General features: G+C 38.0%; 1 protein-coding gene across 4 annotated transcripts in view; it reads right to left on the bottom strand.

Moving 5' to 3' along the window:
• Window positions 1-2,562: 2,562 nt before the first annotated feature.
• Cap-H2 (Chromosome associated protein H2) overlaps window positions 2,563-15,098 on the bottom strand; it is a 123,825-nt gene continuing 111,289 nt past the window's right edge. For 3 of the 4 annotated variants that reach the window (XM_017615663.1, XM_017615662.1, XM_017615661.1), the window contains one exon: window positions 3,073-3,426. In XM_017615663.1, coding sequence (XP_017471152.1) covers window positions 3,073-3,426 — 354 coding nt within the window. Of the gene's footprint in view, window positions 3,427-15,098 lie in introns of all 4 variants that reach the window. The other variant, XM_017615660.1, reaches the window with a different exon arrangement.

Consider the following 15,098-nt stretch of genomic DNA (forward strand, 5'->3'; position numbering starts at 1 on the left):
TGATATTGTTTGCAAATCATGTTTATTTTCTATTTATAATAATTTTCATTTAAAATATAGTTTAATCTGTAGCAGAAACCACAATAATAAAAATTTCAAAGCTTGCAAAAATTGCAAAAAAATAATCAAACTTCAAAAAATTGTCATAAAAATTTCCAAATTTTTAATCAAAATATTTAGAAAATTTTCGGGTATGCAGTTCTGTAGCCCATTCAATTGTAGTCTAAGAAAGTGCAAGTCTTAAGTCGTTAAAAATTACCATTGATTATTTAGATTTTTTTTGTGGAGGGTGTTGCGGAGTTTTTTTTTTCATATAAAAAAATTTTTGATCATGCATTGCAAAAAATTCTAAAAAATCAACGTTAATTTTTATTGGCTTGAGACTTGCACTTTCTTAGACTACAATTGAATGGGCTACAGAACTGCATACCCGAAAATTTTCTAAATATTTTGATTAAAAATTTGGAAATTTTGATGACAATTTTTTGAAGTTTGATTATTTTTTTTGCAATTTTTGCCAGCTTTGAAATTTTTATTATTGTGATTGATTGAACTATATTTTAAATGAAAATTATTAAAAATTAAAAAATAAACATACTTTGCAAAGAATATCATTTTGAATTCCGCTTCTAATTAGTTGAACGCAGGTGTATATATCACAGGCAATAATCAAAATCTGCTATGACGTCAAACATCTGTCAAAATTTTCAAGAGAGTTAGCGATATCACAATCAGCGCCACCTTCTGTATTCGTTTCATCATGCGTTTATCGTACATTTTTCGTATTAGGAAAAAAGAAATCGTTTTAAAGTTATTCATAGTTAAAATCTAGTCGATTCTAAAGTCAGTTGCATCCTTTCTGAAAGATATTCCATTGAAAATTATATCAAAAAGCCGCAACGAACTTTAATTTTAAAATTTTTATTCCACTGAACATTTTAAAACATGTACACGTATTCTGGCAGCAGCTGAGCGTGCAACCATTTGCTAGCTTCCACAAGGTCGCAGGTTCGAATGCCGTCAGAAGCAACATATCAAAATGATATGAAAAGTATTTATTAAATTTTTAATATTTATATTTGATTTTGTTTCAGTAACTTTGGAAACGCACGTTAAGTTTAGAATGAAAGCGTTTTCAAGGAAAAATTTAATCAGATTATTTTTTGAAACCCAATATCCGTTTCACAACCATCTTCCGCACTTTAGTTGTAAAACGTTTCGAAAAAACGACCGAAATGGAATTAGAAAACTGATGAAATACCCGATTTGCATAGGAAATTTTTTCCATTTTCGGATACGTTTCCGGATATTTTGCTGGCTGGGTATCCATTTATACATACTCGTATATAACTCGTACATATTTGCGGTGTTTAGTTGCGTTATAATTTCCACAAAACTATGTACATAAGGGTGCTTTTTTTCGGCGAATATTTTTTTTACTCCCACCTCGAAATTTTGTATGAAATACGTAAAAACAAGTTCCCTGAAAATTAAAGCCCTTAATATTAATATTAAGTGCTCGACCAAGGCGTGCAAAGATTTCCCGTTCACACATAAACTTTCATTGTTTTCAAAAGTCTACAGCTCAGAGGCATTTTATGGTATAATCTTGGTTAATGATGAGGTTTCTTCAGAATTGAATGCTCTCAAAAGTATCCATTGCGGTGTAACCCTAATTCCCACCAGCGAGGTAGTACAGGTCACTAAACCCAATTTTTTCATGAAATCCTCGTTTTTTGCCCCCCTCTCGTAAATAGCAAGAAATAAAAAATGTAAATGACAAACTTGTGGAAAGTTCAATTTATGTACTACAAAAAAGTTTAGAGCACTTAATCATTGACCTCGATGTTTCTTGAGATATTGTGCTTTGTCAATTTCTACAATTGAGTAGTCCACTTGCAAACAGCGTTATGTGATTTTATCATTATAAGCTATAAATTAAAAAAAAACGACTACGACAACAAGTAACATCTAAATGGAATCTTTTTTTATTACCTGAAAATTTGAATAAGCAAGAGCCTAATAACATTATAACATAACATAGCATAACACAACATAACATTATCAGTCTATGCGACCTAAAGCAGTTTTCTAAGTCCTTCAAGTCTCCATCTTCTTGAAAGTTTATAAATAAGTAGATAGCGTCTTTTGTAAGAATAGTTAATATTTGATGCTACTTTTTCAGAATAAGGAAAGATTTTCCACTGTGTTGTTAGTGGACATGAAACTACTTTAAATACTGGTACGTTACCCACCAAAAACTAAAAATCAAAAAAATTTTACATAGCGCACTTTGCAAGTGGACTACTCAATTTAAATTGAATTTTCTACAAATCTGTAGACTTTTGCAGAAAAACAACCAAAGGGGACGTGTATTTTGGACGGGAAATCTTTGCATGCCTTGGCCGAGCAGTAAATATTAATATAATCTAATGAATATTAAGGGCTCAAATTTTAAGGGAACTTGTTTTTAGGTAGTTCGCACAAAATTTCGAGGTGAGAGTAAAAAAATAAAATAAATAGTCGCCGAAAAAGCACCCTAATGTACATATTATTCCTCCTTATTGCATGTATAATTAATTTTCAATAATAAGTGTTACATAAATTTCTTTATTTAAAACTTTTGAATTTTACAAAATCAGATACACCTTATTCCTATTTTTATCATCCTATATATGTATGTACATATTACCTCCCTCCATGGGTATTATGGTATCAGGTACAAAGTTATTTATAAAGGTTATGCAAAATTATTTTTGATGCTAATTTATATAATGTACAACCTAACTTTTTACCGGTAAAAATGGTTAGTTTAAAAAGTAAAATATGCAAACCTGGGATGATAATTTTTATGTTTATGCGCCTGAAAGGTAAGAGATTGCAAATATAAATGTTTAGTCACTACAGTCATAATATTTAAAACACTTGTTCTAACTTTAAACACACTAAAATTGTACTTATTGCACATACATACATACAGCTACGATCAAATAATTAACAATACAATCAACCCAAACGTTCACTTTTTCACTACACAGTTGCTAATAGCTGAGAACACGAGTTATTTAATTGTCACGACGCACACTCTTCAGTTGAAAAAATACCAGAATCATAATCATCATTGGTGCTTGGCAGTTTCTCAATTTGCTTTAAAGGACGCACAATATTCAAATTAACATGAACTACTTCATTGCTAACATCCATCACCGCAATACTTGCCACCTCTGGTATGGTAGGACATTTTTTCAGTCTGCCATGAACGGACTTATTTTTATCCCTAACTTTCGAGTGTATTATTCCAATATTGTCTTCTAAGGCTACAGTATGCCGTTTTGTATCTAACAATTCCAAGTTTATGTCGCTCCACGTTGAAGGCTTCTCAGTACACCTGTTGTTTATACCAATTTTAATGTTGTTCTGGTTTGCCTACAAAAAAGAAAATTGAATTGTTAGTGATATGCAAATTACAGTAAGCGCTATAACATCATTCAAATACAAGTAATTTTTAAGCAAAAACTAAACGGACTTCAATTCTCATATACACATTTAAGAGTACCGTTAATTTCTAACCAAATTAGTATGCTACCATTCCTGAGGTACAACCTTTCCTTAAATAAAGAAATTATAGAAATCGGTTAACGTGGTCCGAAGTTATGCGGTAACATACATAAAAAAATATACCGACGAATTGATAACCTCCTCATTGTTTTGAAGTCAGTTAAAAATAAGAGAACTTCCGATTAGTGTGTTGATATTCGGATATCCGAATAGTGTATTGATATTCCGACAATGTTAAAAATAACAATAAAATATCAAAATTTTCGTGTATTACTGAAGTGATCTATTTATTTGTTTTTCATCTCGATAGATAGTAGATTTAAGAATTATTTTACTCATCCGTTAAAATAATTTTTTGGAAATCCGAATATTAACCTGATATCCAATTTCCACAATTTGGTGAGAACCGCTGTTTTTCTAAAGAACCATTGCAAATATCAATTTTGAGTAAATATAATAGAGCTCCTTACCGCAGAATTCCACAGGCAAGAACCGATGGCTTACCAACTTAAGTGGCGACGAGGATGGGATTAATGTAACCAACGGTTCCGAATGCTGTTATGAGACTGACTCTTTATTCATACTTTGTCATACTTCATTCTTATAGCTAGATACATATTCTCTTATATTCTTACGTTAGCGTTGTATTTGCTTACGTTTGGTATTTGTATCCATGTGCACACATATATACAACACTTGTCCCCGCCTAAATACTTCCCCAGCCTTGATAACTTAACATTAGATTAGAATTGAACAAAATAAAAATTCCTGATTTGATGAATTTTACGTGAACACTGCAGATGAACAGAATGAAAATGCTAGATTATCGGAAACGTATTGGTACGTTCCGTGCTCGTTTTGATCGACGGAGTTGGTCAGCTTCCACGTTTACTGGGGTCGCTGGCCCGTCTCCCATTTCGGCTTCTTGCATTGCTTCCTGCGAAGGGTTAAGCGTTGTCTGCGTTGGCGTGTCAGTTGTCGATGACCCATTTGCCGATGAGGGTTGGAATTCCCGTATTTGGCCCGCACCTAGAACGAAACTTTTATCTGGGTTATGGCATACCGACCGAGATATGTCCACCTCAGGCAAGGCTACTTGAGCGCCCGCTGCTTCTGTGGTCATCTTACTGCGGACCTTCCTCAGCTGATCGACGTGTCTCTTCCAAACACGACCGTCGTCCAATCGAATGTTGTAGTGCAACTCTCCTAAAACCTCGACCACCGTTCCCAAACGCCATTTTTCGCTCGCATGGTACTCCCGTGCTGCCACTCTCACTCCTGTCACAAATTTTGCCGTGATCACTTTGCGTTCGTACACAATGTGCTCGATCTGTCGTAACAGCAAATCTAACCTTGACTGTATTTGGCGACCGAGCATAAGCATGGATGGTGACACCTCCGTCGCTGCGTGAGTTGCCCTTCTTTACGCCAGGAGAACCTTTGCCAATTCACAGCTCATGCTTGACGCGTTGCATTTGGTAGCCAACAGTTTTTTTTTTTTATCGTTTGAACAAACCTTTCCGCCTGCCCGTTAGTGGCGGGATGGTATGGTGCTCCCATCTTGTGAATAATTCCATTCAACTTCAAAAAATTTTGGAATTCGCTGGACACGAATTGTGTACCGTGATCGCTTACAAAAACGTTGGGAATACCAAAAGTAGCAAAGATTTCTCGGCACTTCTCAATCATGACACTCGTTGTCATATTCGGTACTATGTGGACTTCAGGCCACTTGCTGGAGGCATAGATTAAAATGAACAGATATTTGCCCATAAATGGTCCGGCAAAATCGGCATGCACTCTTTCAAATGGTTTCTTTGGGTGCACCCAACTGTGCGATCGGCCTAACTTCTCTGGGGTTCGGTCTAGAAAGTTGGCATGCGGAACAATGTGAAACTAATTCCTCAATGTCCTTGTCCATCCTGTTCCACCAACAGTACACTCTCTTCTACAAGGCTCTTCATCCTGCTAATTCCAAAGTGCGCACAATGCAACTCCTCCAGAATTCTCTTACGTAAGGATGCTGGGACATACACACGTAACCCCCGCATTAAACAGCCGCGTTGTAAACTAAACTCTGTCCGAGTGATTCCGAAACGGTGTTTCGCGTCCCAATTTCAGGCACTGCAAAAGTATCTTCACTTCGTCATCCTCATCGGTTTTTTTCCTTAGTTCGCTGGCAGTCACCGGTAAATTTTCGATCATCTCCTGCTCGATAATGTCAACCTCTTCAGTCTTTTCGTTGGTACTGCAAATAGGTAAGCGCGACATCGCATCCGCATTAGCATTATCCTTGGACTTTTTCAATCGGATCTCAAAATCAAAATGTGCCAGAAAAATAGCGTAATGTGACATTCTTGTGGCTGACAACAATGGCAAGCCCTTCTGCGGGGAGAATATTTGTGAAATCGGTTTATTGTCTGTCACCAGTATGAAACGTTTACCATATAAGTACTGGTAAAATTTCCGAACACCAAAAATGATAGCATATGCCTCCTTGTCAATTTGGCTATATTTCTGTTGCGTTTTGTTTAGGGTCTGTGGCGCGAATTGTAACGGCCTTCCACAGCCGTCCTCATATACATGACTAAGCACCGCACCTACGCCCACAGGACTGGCATCTACGGCCAACACCACGGGCAACTTGGGGTCATAGTGCGTCAAAAACAAACAGGACTGCATTTGCTCCTTTACTTCCGCAAATGCCTTCTCACAACGTTCATCAAAAACGAATTTTACCTCATTTTGCAGTAGCTTGTTTAACGGGTAAACGATGTTACTCAAGTTTTTCACGAAGCGGCCGTAATAATTAATTAATACCAAGAACCAACGAACTTCGGCTTTGCAGGTCGGCTTTTTCATGCTCCGTATAGCCTCTACCTTGCTTTGAACACGGTGTATGCCGCGTTCATCGATCAAATACCCACAATATTCTATTCGATCCCTGAAGAATTCGCACTTCTGTGCATTTACGCGAATGTTGTGTTCTTGTAACCGCCGAAAAACTGCTTCGAGTCGAAAGATGTGTTTTTCATCGCTGCTTGCTGTAATCTTGATGTCATCAAGAAACACGGACACTCCGGGAATATCGCCGACTAGCTGCTCCATTAGACGTTGATACTTTGCCGGCGCACTTGCTATCCCAAACATCATTCTAGTTGGTTGATATAAGCCTTTGTGCGTATTCAGCGTCATCACATGTCGATCCTCTGGATGCACCTCTAATTGTAGATATGCACTTGACAGATCGATTTTGGAAAACTTTTTTCCGCCGTACATCTTGGAAAACAGCTCATCTATCGTAGGCAACGGATGCTAATCCACTACCAGAGCTGGATTTAACGTCACCTTGTAGTCTCCGCAAATTCGTACGCCACCCTGTTTCTTCGGTATAACTACCAAAGGCTCTTTTCCACTTTAACCAAAAGTCCCTCGTTCACTTGCCTGTCGATTTACTTTTCCACCACCTCATACAAAGGGAAAACCACTCTTCTCGCTCTAACAAATTTCGGCATAGCATTCGGTTTCAAATGTAACCTGGCTTGCAAGTTCGTTATCTTCCCCATTGTTTGCGAAAAAACTACGGGAAATTTAAGCTTCAGCATTTCGATGATCTCCGCTGCTTTCCGGGTTTTGAACTGCACTTGGTTGCACGTTAATTGTTCCCTCATGATGCTGCTCCAGTTTAACTTGATAGTGCGAAGCCACTCTCTTCCGAGCAGCGGCCTGCGATCGGATCGCACCATATATAGTTTCACTAGGGCTTCGTCGCCCTGAGATTCCACGCACACCCAAATGTACCCAACACAATTTAATGATGTGCCACAATAGCTAATTAATTCAGTATCCGGTGGACACACTTTTAATTTGGGAAAATGGCCATTTACTTTTAGTTCGCAATTAATTTTCTGCCTCACATTGTTTACACCTTTTTCGTTAACTTGCAACAGCTCTTCCACCGATTTTTCCACTCCAGTGTCTATTTGATTTATTTTTTTATTTTCTTGGAAACACATTTTTCGTAAATGGCCTTTTTTCTTGCAGAAATGACATTTTTCATCTTTGTACCTGCACTCTTTCGCTGTGTGCGCAGCGTTGTCACCGCGAAAACACTTCTGTTTGTCTTCTTTACCATCCCTGAATAATTTGCCTGTGTTGCCATTTATTTTATTTTTGTGTTTACTCTTATTTTCAAGCATTTTATTCACACCTTCCTTCGCACATTCTTTAATCTGAATTTCTGCACCTCCCTTTTCTGCCGTTTCGACCGCCATTGCTAAATTAATAGCCTGCTCTAGCGTGAAGGTTTTTTCTTCTAAAAGCCGACTCTGGATACGTTGGTTCGTAAGTCCGAAAACAAATTGATTCCTCAGCGCGGTGTCTAAATATGGCCCAAAATTGCACCGCACAGCCAATCGTCGTAATACCGTGATGAATTCTGTACAAGACTCACCCCCTTGTTGTTTCCTGGAATTGAACCGATAATTTTCCAATATCTCATTGGGTTTGGGATCAAAATGGTTTCCCGATACTCCCACCAAATCAGCATATTCCTTTTCTTCTGGAGTTTGCGGTAGCAATTTGTCATAGAGGATGTTATAAGTATTTCCTCCTATGTAATACAAAATTACGCCGAACCCCTGCTGTCTCACTAATTCCGTGAATCGCCATTGCGGTTTCTAGCCGCTTTACCCATCGCGAAAATGTTGTAATTTTTGCGTCGAAAGCCTCGAAATTACACAAGTTGACCCTCGCATTGGCGCTGTCCACTGCCATGTTGCTCGCTGCCGTATTTTGCGTGGCCTCCATATGCCCTTGCAGCGTAACCAATTTGCATGCGTTTTTGGTCGATCGTTGATTCTCGTCGCCACTTAATGTAACCAACGGTTCCGAATGCTGTTATGAGACTGACTCTTTATTCATACTTTGTCATACTTCATTCTTATAGCTAGATACATATTCTCTTATATTCTTACGTTAGGGTTGTATTTGCTTACGTTTGGTATTTGTATCCATGTACACACATATATACAACAGTTTTTAAACCCATTAGACACATAAGTAGTGAATTCAAGAAGATTGGATACAGTTGATTTACCTTTGCAAAGACCGTGTTGCGATAGATCAAAAGCAGAAGTAATAGAGTGAGATAGTTCTTCCGTAACGATTGCCTCAAAAACTTTAGGAATATCACAAAGCTTCGCAATTCCTCTATAGTTTACGATGTTAGTCCTACTTGCATTTTTATAAAGTGGCAAGATAAACGAATCCTTCCAGGAAGATGGGAAGACACCCTGTTTTAGGGAAGCATTAAAAATATTTGTCAGAGGCTTATACAAATACTCTGCACAACTTTTAAGAACACTTGTGGGTATACCGTCTGGGCCAGCTGTATATGAAATTTTCAAACAATTCAAATGAATGAGGACGTCCGCAGCAGATATCGATGGAATTCGGATACAATCAAATGATGGCAGATAGAATGGGTAGCTAGATAGATTCGAATTTAGTTGGGAAGATGTAGAACTGGCAGAGTAGTTTGACTCGAAGAAACCAGCAAACATATCGGCAATAATATTTTCGTCACTGGAAACTAAGTCATTTAACTTCAATGTTGAGGGATAACCGTTAGTCTTACGCTTTGTGTTCACAAAGGCGTAAAACGATTTGGGATTAGAAACTATATTAAGTCGAACCCTGTTAATATAATTATTGTAACACTTTTTGTTCAATACATTGTATTTATGCCTAAGAATGGAGTACGCGGAGTAGTGAGAAGANTAAGTCGAACCCTGTTAATATAATTAAGAATGGAGTACGCGGAGTAGTGAGAAGGCAAGCCAGATTTTTTAAAAAGCTTAAATGCTTTGGATTTTTGATTTTTTAAGCGTTTTAATTAGCCAGCAAACCACTGAGCGTTAGACGTTACGTTAGCTTTCTTAACAAGAGGAATGATTTTACTGAAAATATGGCGTAAGGAATTGCTAAAATGTAAGGCATTCCCATCATACTGGGGCCAAGTTATTTTCGATATCTCTAACCTAAGTTTACTATAATCTACTGGTTTAAATGAGTAGCGCTCCGCTCTTGATTTTCTCTTGATTTTTTAGTGGTGGGTGGTGAGAATCAGTAGGTGTAATCAAAGCATAACTAGGGCCTATTGTGACGTTGGAAACGTCGTCCACAAAAACTAAATCCAAACATTTACCTAAGTTATTACTAATAGAGTTGATCTGGTAAAGACAAAGGTCTGAAAGATCGTTCAAAAATTGATTGAAGAGATCACGAGAGGAATTACTACTATTACATCCCAAGAAACACCCGCAAGATTGAAGTCACCCAGGACAATAACAGTATCGGAGGGCTTCACCATGGCATGTAGAGAGAGCAGTAAGGAGGAGTGTTTTAAATAAACAGAAAGGCTCGAGTTAGGTGGTATATAAGCAGCAACAAGATAAACGCTAATAGAATGATATCTTATTCGAACGCAGAGGAATTCAACTTCATCGGTGTCAGTGAACTCAATTTCTTCAGAAGAAAGGTCAGTCTGGACAGCNAGTCTGGACAGCGATTAAGACGCCTCCACCTTTTTTATTTAAACGGTCGTTTCGAAACACTTCATACAGTGAAGCCCGCTTAAGTACCCCCCCGCTTAAGTGCCTAACCCGCTTAAGTAACCAACATTTTTGGACACCATGAATTTTTTAATGTATTCTGAAGAAAATCTCTCTCTTAAGTACCTCCCCGCTTATGTACCCACCCGCCTTAGTACCTAAATTTTTCATGGGAAAATTTTAAGTAAAGTTGTAAATGCTTTACTTAAAATTTTCCCCTTTTAAGTGCTCTTTTAAAATTATTAAAATATTTATGTATTTTGAAATTCATTAGCAGCGCCACACACCTTCGGTAAAAAACTGTATACTCAAAAAACACTTCTGAGAAAAAAGTTGGAAATTAAGATGATTTTTTTTAAGTGTTCTACAAAATCTTAAGCTTGGGTTTATATGGTATTTGTTAGGGAATGAACTGCATTTTATTTGATTGAAAAATCTTAAAAATTAATAAATAACAAACATTATTATTGTGAATTTGGTCCAAATGACATGTCCAACTTTGACTTTTTAAACAATTTAATTCTTGTAAAAATGATATACCATTGCCCTAAATATTTTTTTTAATAAAGTTTTTCTTTACATGTTTATGTATTTACATAATGCTACGATTTTGGTTTTAAACTATGTATACTTCATTAAATGTTGTTATTCAAGTATTTATGTAAGTTAACAAGAAGATGTACCTACGTCAGTAATTATGCCTGCTTAAGTACCCGCATAGAGGTACTTAAGCGGGTTCTTTTAAGTACCCAACCCGCCTAAATACCTTAAAAAGCTGACATTTTTCCTAAGGTACTTAAGCGAGTTTTACTGTACTTAGGACACAAAATTTCGGAGTTGAACACATTCGGCCTGAGCCAGGTTTCAGTAAACAACAGTACTTTGAAGTCAAAATCATGGGACTGCAAGTGTAACCTTGATAGCTTTGTGTTCAAACCTCTCACATTTTGGTAGTAAATGCTAATGGTGAGGTTACTTATTAGTTTTTTGATGCCGAGGTGGAAAGCGGAAGTTGAGCCAAATTTTGCCCTTGCGGTCTAGATCTAAATTCAAATNCGCGAATGAAGGCACCGCTTGGCCAGAAAGATGGGCTCATTACTCTATCAAATCAGTCTTCAGATATGTATATTTTAAAAGAAGAAACGCTTCTTTCATACGAGAATCTGAACTTGTGTACATGCAACTCATTTGCTATCAGCCTGGAAGTTAAATACCCCTTCACATCATCGACAGTGGTATCTTTTGAAAACCTAGATATAAAGACCGATTTTTTGGAAGGGACAACGATTAAATCCCTCGGGACGGGGTTAACGCAATCGGAAACGGTTTCAGATGTGGTAGGGGGTTTCGGTACAGCTGTCAAATTTTTGGAAGGAGCAACGATGGCTTTGGATCTGGTAGGCAGTTGAGATGTAGTTGTGGAGTTTTTGGAAGAAGCAACGACTACTTCCTTCGGAACGGTGTTGACGCAATGGGAGATGGCTTCAGATGTGGTAGAGGGTTGAGATGAAGCTGTTGAACAGGAATTTAGTGAGACTCCAGTAGAAGGACGTGGTTGGGGAGATTCAGTCCGCTGAGGAATCGGTTAAAACTTATATATTCTTTGTTCATAGCTGGAGTCAAAAGTGGGCGGTTCTGCGGAAGATCAAGGTCCACAGTGATGGGATTCAACACACTATTTTCCACGCCTCTCCTACGTCTTTTAAAACATTTTCCAGGAGAAGGAGAGGAGGGATTATCTAATAATGTAAATTCTTTGAATTCATCCTCATACTTCTTGAACTTCTCGTTGAGAAGTNTATTCTTTGTTCATAGCTGGAGTCAAAAGTGGGCGGTTCTGCGGAAGATCAAGGTCCACAGTGATGGGATTCAACACAATATTTTCCACGCCTCTCCTACGTCTCTTAAGACCTTTTCCAGGAGAAGGAGAGGAGGAGGAAGTATCTAATAATTTAAATTCTTTGAATTCATCCTCATACTTCTTGAACTTCTCGTTGAGCAGTTTTAGCTCTTTGCTTATCTCCGAAAATCCATTTCTAGCGGTTCTAAATAGTTTACAGAGATCCACAACAGTTTTTTTACACTTTGGACATGACCAGCGAAGTCCATTGTCTCCAATAATCATATCNGCTCTGAAAATCGATTTCTAGCGGTTCTAAATTGTTTACAGAGATCCACAACAGTTTTTTTTTTACACTTTGGACATGACCAGCGAAGTCCATTGTCTCCAATAATCATATCTAGAACTCTCCCTTTAATACCACCACACTTTAAATGAGACAGTTCATCGCAAAGCCAACACGCCACAAAATGGTCCGAACCGGCTTTTACATTACATTTTTCGAACAGACAGGACATTTTCAGCGAATTTTATTAAAAAAGAATAAAAATAGCGAAATTAGGAATGTAGTGTACGAAAGCGTTTCAAGCTCACAGTAATTGGAAGTTTAATAGCTAGTGGTCTTAAAGCGCAAACAGTCAACGACGTAACGTAGACGTAGGTTGACGCAGACACGATCTACCTTATGGGATGCGCGTGTTGACGAAAACTCACCACCGCATGGCGGTGACGTTGCCGTTGCTTCTCTCTCTCTCTTTCAACAGTAAATTTTATATGCTGCTACGTACGTCAACCTACGTTTACGCTACGTCGTTGACTAACTGCGCTATTATTTAGTAAGGTTCAATGGTTAGAAACCGTGCTGAACTTAACAGTTTTAAAGCCACTGAGTTAACAAAATCAGCTGTCACCAAGAAAGCGACTGTCGATGATAAACAAAGGTGTGTGTAAAGCGCGAAAGAAAGCAAAATGAACAAACAAATGCGATATTCCTTACACTCTCACGCAAAAGCAACAATAATGCACCAAAACAGGCAAATATGCACGAAGGCCGACTAAATAAAACTTTTCAATCAACGCACTTTATGACTAAATCAAGTCAATTTATTGGAATTTGNACAAACAAATGCGATATTCCTTACACTCTCACGCAAAAGCAACACTAATGCACCAAAACAGGCATATATGCACGAAGGCCGACAAAATAAAACTTTTCAATCAACGCACTTTATGACTAAATCAAGTCAATTTATTGGAATTTGGCTTCAGTAAACTTTTTACGGTGTGAATAACACAAATTAGAACTGCTTAGCACTTTGTAAACGAGTTAAACTTTGGAAATTCTTTCAAGCGAAAGTTTAAGTGACCGCACAGTACGAACGTTGCCAGATGTAAATATATGATTTTCACCTTTCCGAAAGCTACCGCTACATGGTAAGCCGGGGTGTATCAATTTTGAGTAAATTAGCGTCCTTAAATTTCGAAATATTGAAGTTTCAAGCGGCCTCAATTTTAGTCCGATTTCAATAATTTTCAACGTTTCGCTTTTATGTGGCAAGCACAATAACCATATCGAATTTGGTACAAATTGGTAGAACGGTTACCGAGATACATATATGTGATCACAAGTGGGCGGTGCCACGCCCATTTTCCAAAATTTTATCATAAACGTATTTCTTGGTAAAGAATTGTTGCAAGCATCAATTTTGGATAAATCAGTTTTAATATTTACTGGTTTATCGAAGATTTCGTATTTCTCCAATTTACCGTTATATGGGATGTGGACGTGGTTATTCTCCGATTTTAAAAATTTTCGGCCATTTGGTATGCTGTAGCAAAGCTAAAAACTGTGCCAAGTTTGGAAGAAATTGGTGCTGCGGTTACCAAGGTATACACATGCAACCATAAGTGGGCGTGGCTACGCCCATTTTCCTAAAATTTATAACATTCTTATTTTTCGTCTCAAAATTATTGTAGATATCAATTTTGAGTGAATAATCTTCAGTAGTTACTAAATTATCGCAGTTGTCGTATTTCTGAAAATTATCGTTATATGGGAGGTAGACGTGGTTATTGTCCGATTTTGCCCATTTTCAATACCATCCTTCCTACGCCTGAAAGAAGTGCAGGTACAAAAATTCGTTAAGATATCTCAATTTCTAGTCGAGTTATCGTGTGCACAGACGGACGGACGGACGGGCAGACGGACGGACAGACAGTCACCGCCTAATCCATTTCTCTTTTCATTCTGATCATTTATGCATACATTTGTCTATATCTATCTAGATTCGTTTTGCATGTTACAAACAACTGTTATGTTAACAAAGTTATAATACCCTTGTGCACAAGTGCGCTCGGGTATAAAAAAAAACATATCGTCGTTTAAAGTACAAAACCGCGTATAAAGATAATGCAAAAACACGTATGTGAGGTTGCATAAATTATTTTCTAGAGAGTAAAAACACTCATATTTGAAAATGGTGCTCTTTTTTATAAAGCAATTGCATTTGTTGCTAGTATATTTCAGGACGAATGCAAAAGGCTTGAGCCAAGAGCTCGTGTGAGCTAATCCAAATTTGGCAAAAAATGTCAGTTACGCGGGCTTGCAGAACGACGATACGCGGTTTTGTACTGAAACCGATGATATTTTTTCAAAACAATAATAACTAATAAATAAAAGAGAGTTGGAGTGCAATGGGGTATAGCCATTGCGCTGGGTATGCAGTTACAGTTGCATGGCTATACTCAATCCCGACTCTTGCGTCCTCGTTCGCGCACTCTGGGCAACGTGAGCAACCCATGTGCGAGATGCGGTAACCAATCCGAGTGGAGCCTTGGGTCACGGCAGAAAGAGAGGGAGCTTCGGTGGGGCCACTCTGACTTATTCGGTTTAAGGGCTCACTGAAGTCTGCAGCGTCTGTTCACCAGTAGGTGCGGCTGCAAGCGGGTGTCTGCTTGGAGCAAGCGGCTCGCTATATAAACGTGTATTTGGTTGCGAAACCACCCCCGTCCCAGCAATGGGTTGTGCGCTGGGCTTGGGACCCGCCACGTAAAAACCACTTCCAGTGAAGAAGCAAGGCAAAGCC

Source organism: Rhagoletis zephyria, unplaced genomic scaffold (genome assembly GCF_001687245.7).
Source record: "Rhagoletis zephyria isolate East Lansing unplaced genomic scaffold, Rhagoletis_zephyria_1.1 Rzeph_scaffold_01053, whole genome shotgun sequence".
Taxonomy (NCBI): Eukaryota; Metazoa; Arthropoda; class Insecta; order Diptera; family Tephritidae; genus Rhagoletis; species Rhagoletis zephyria.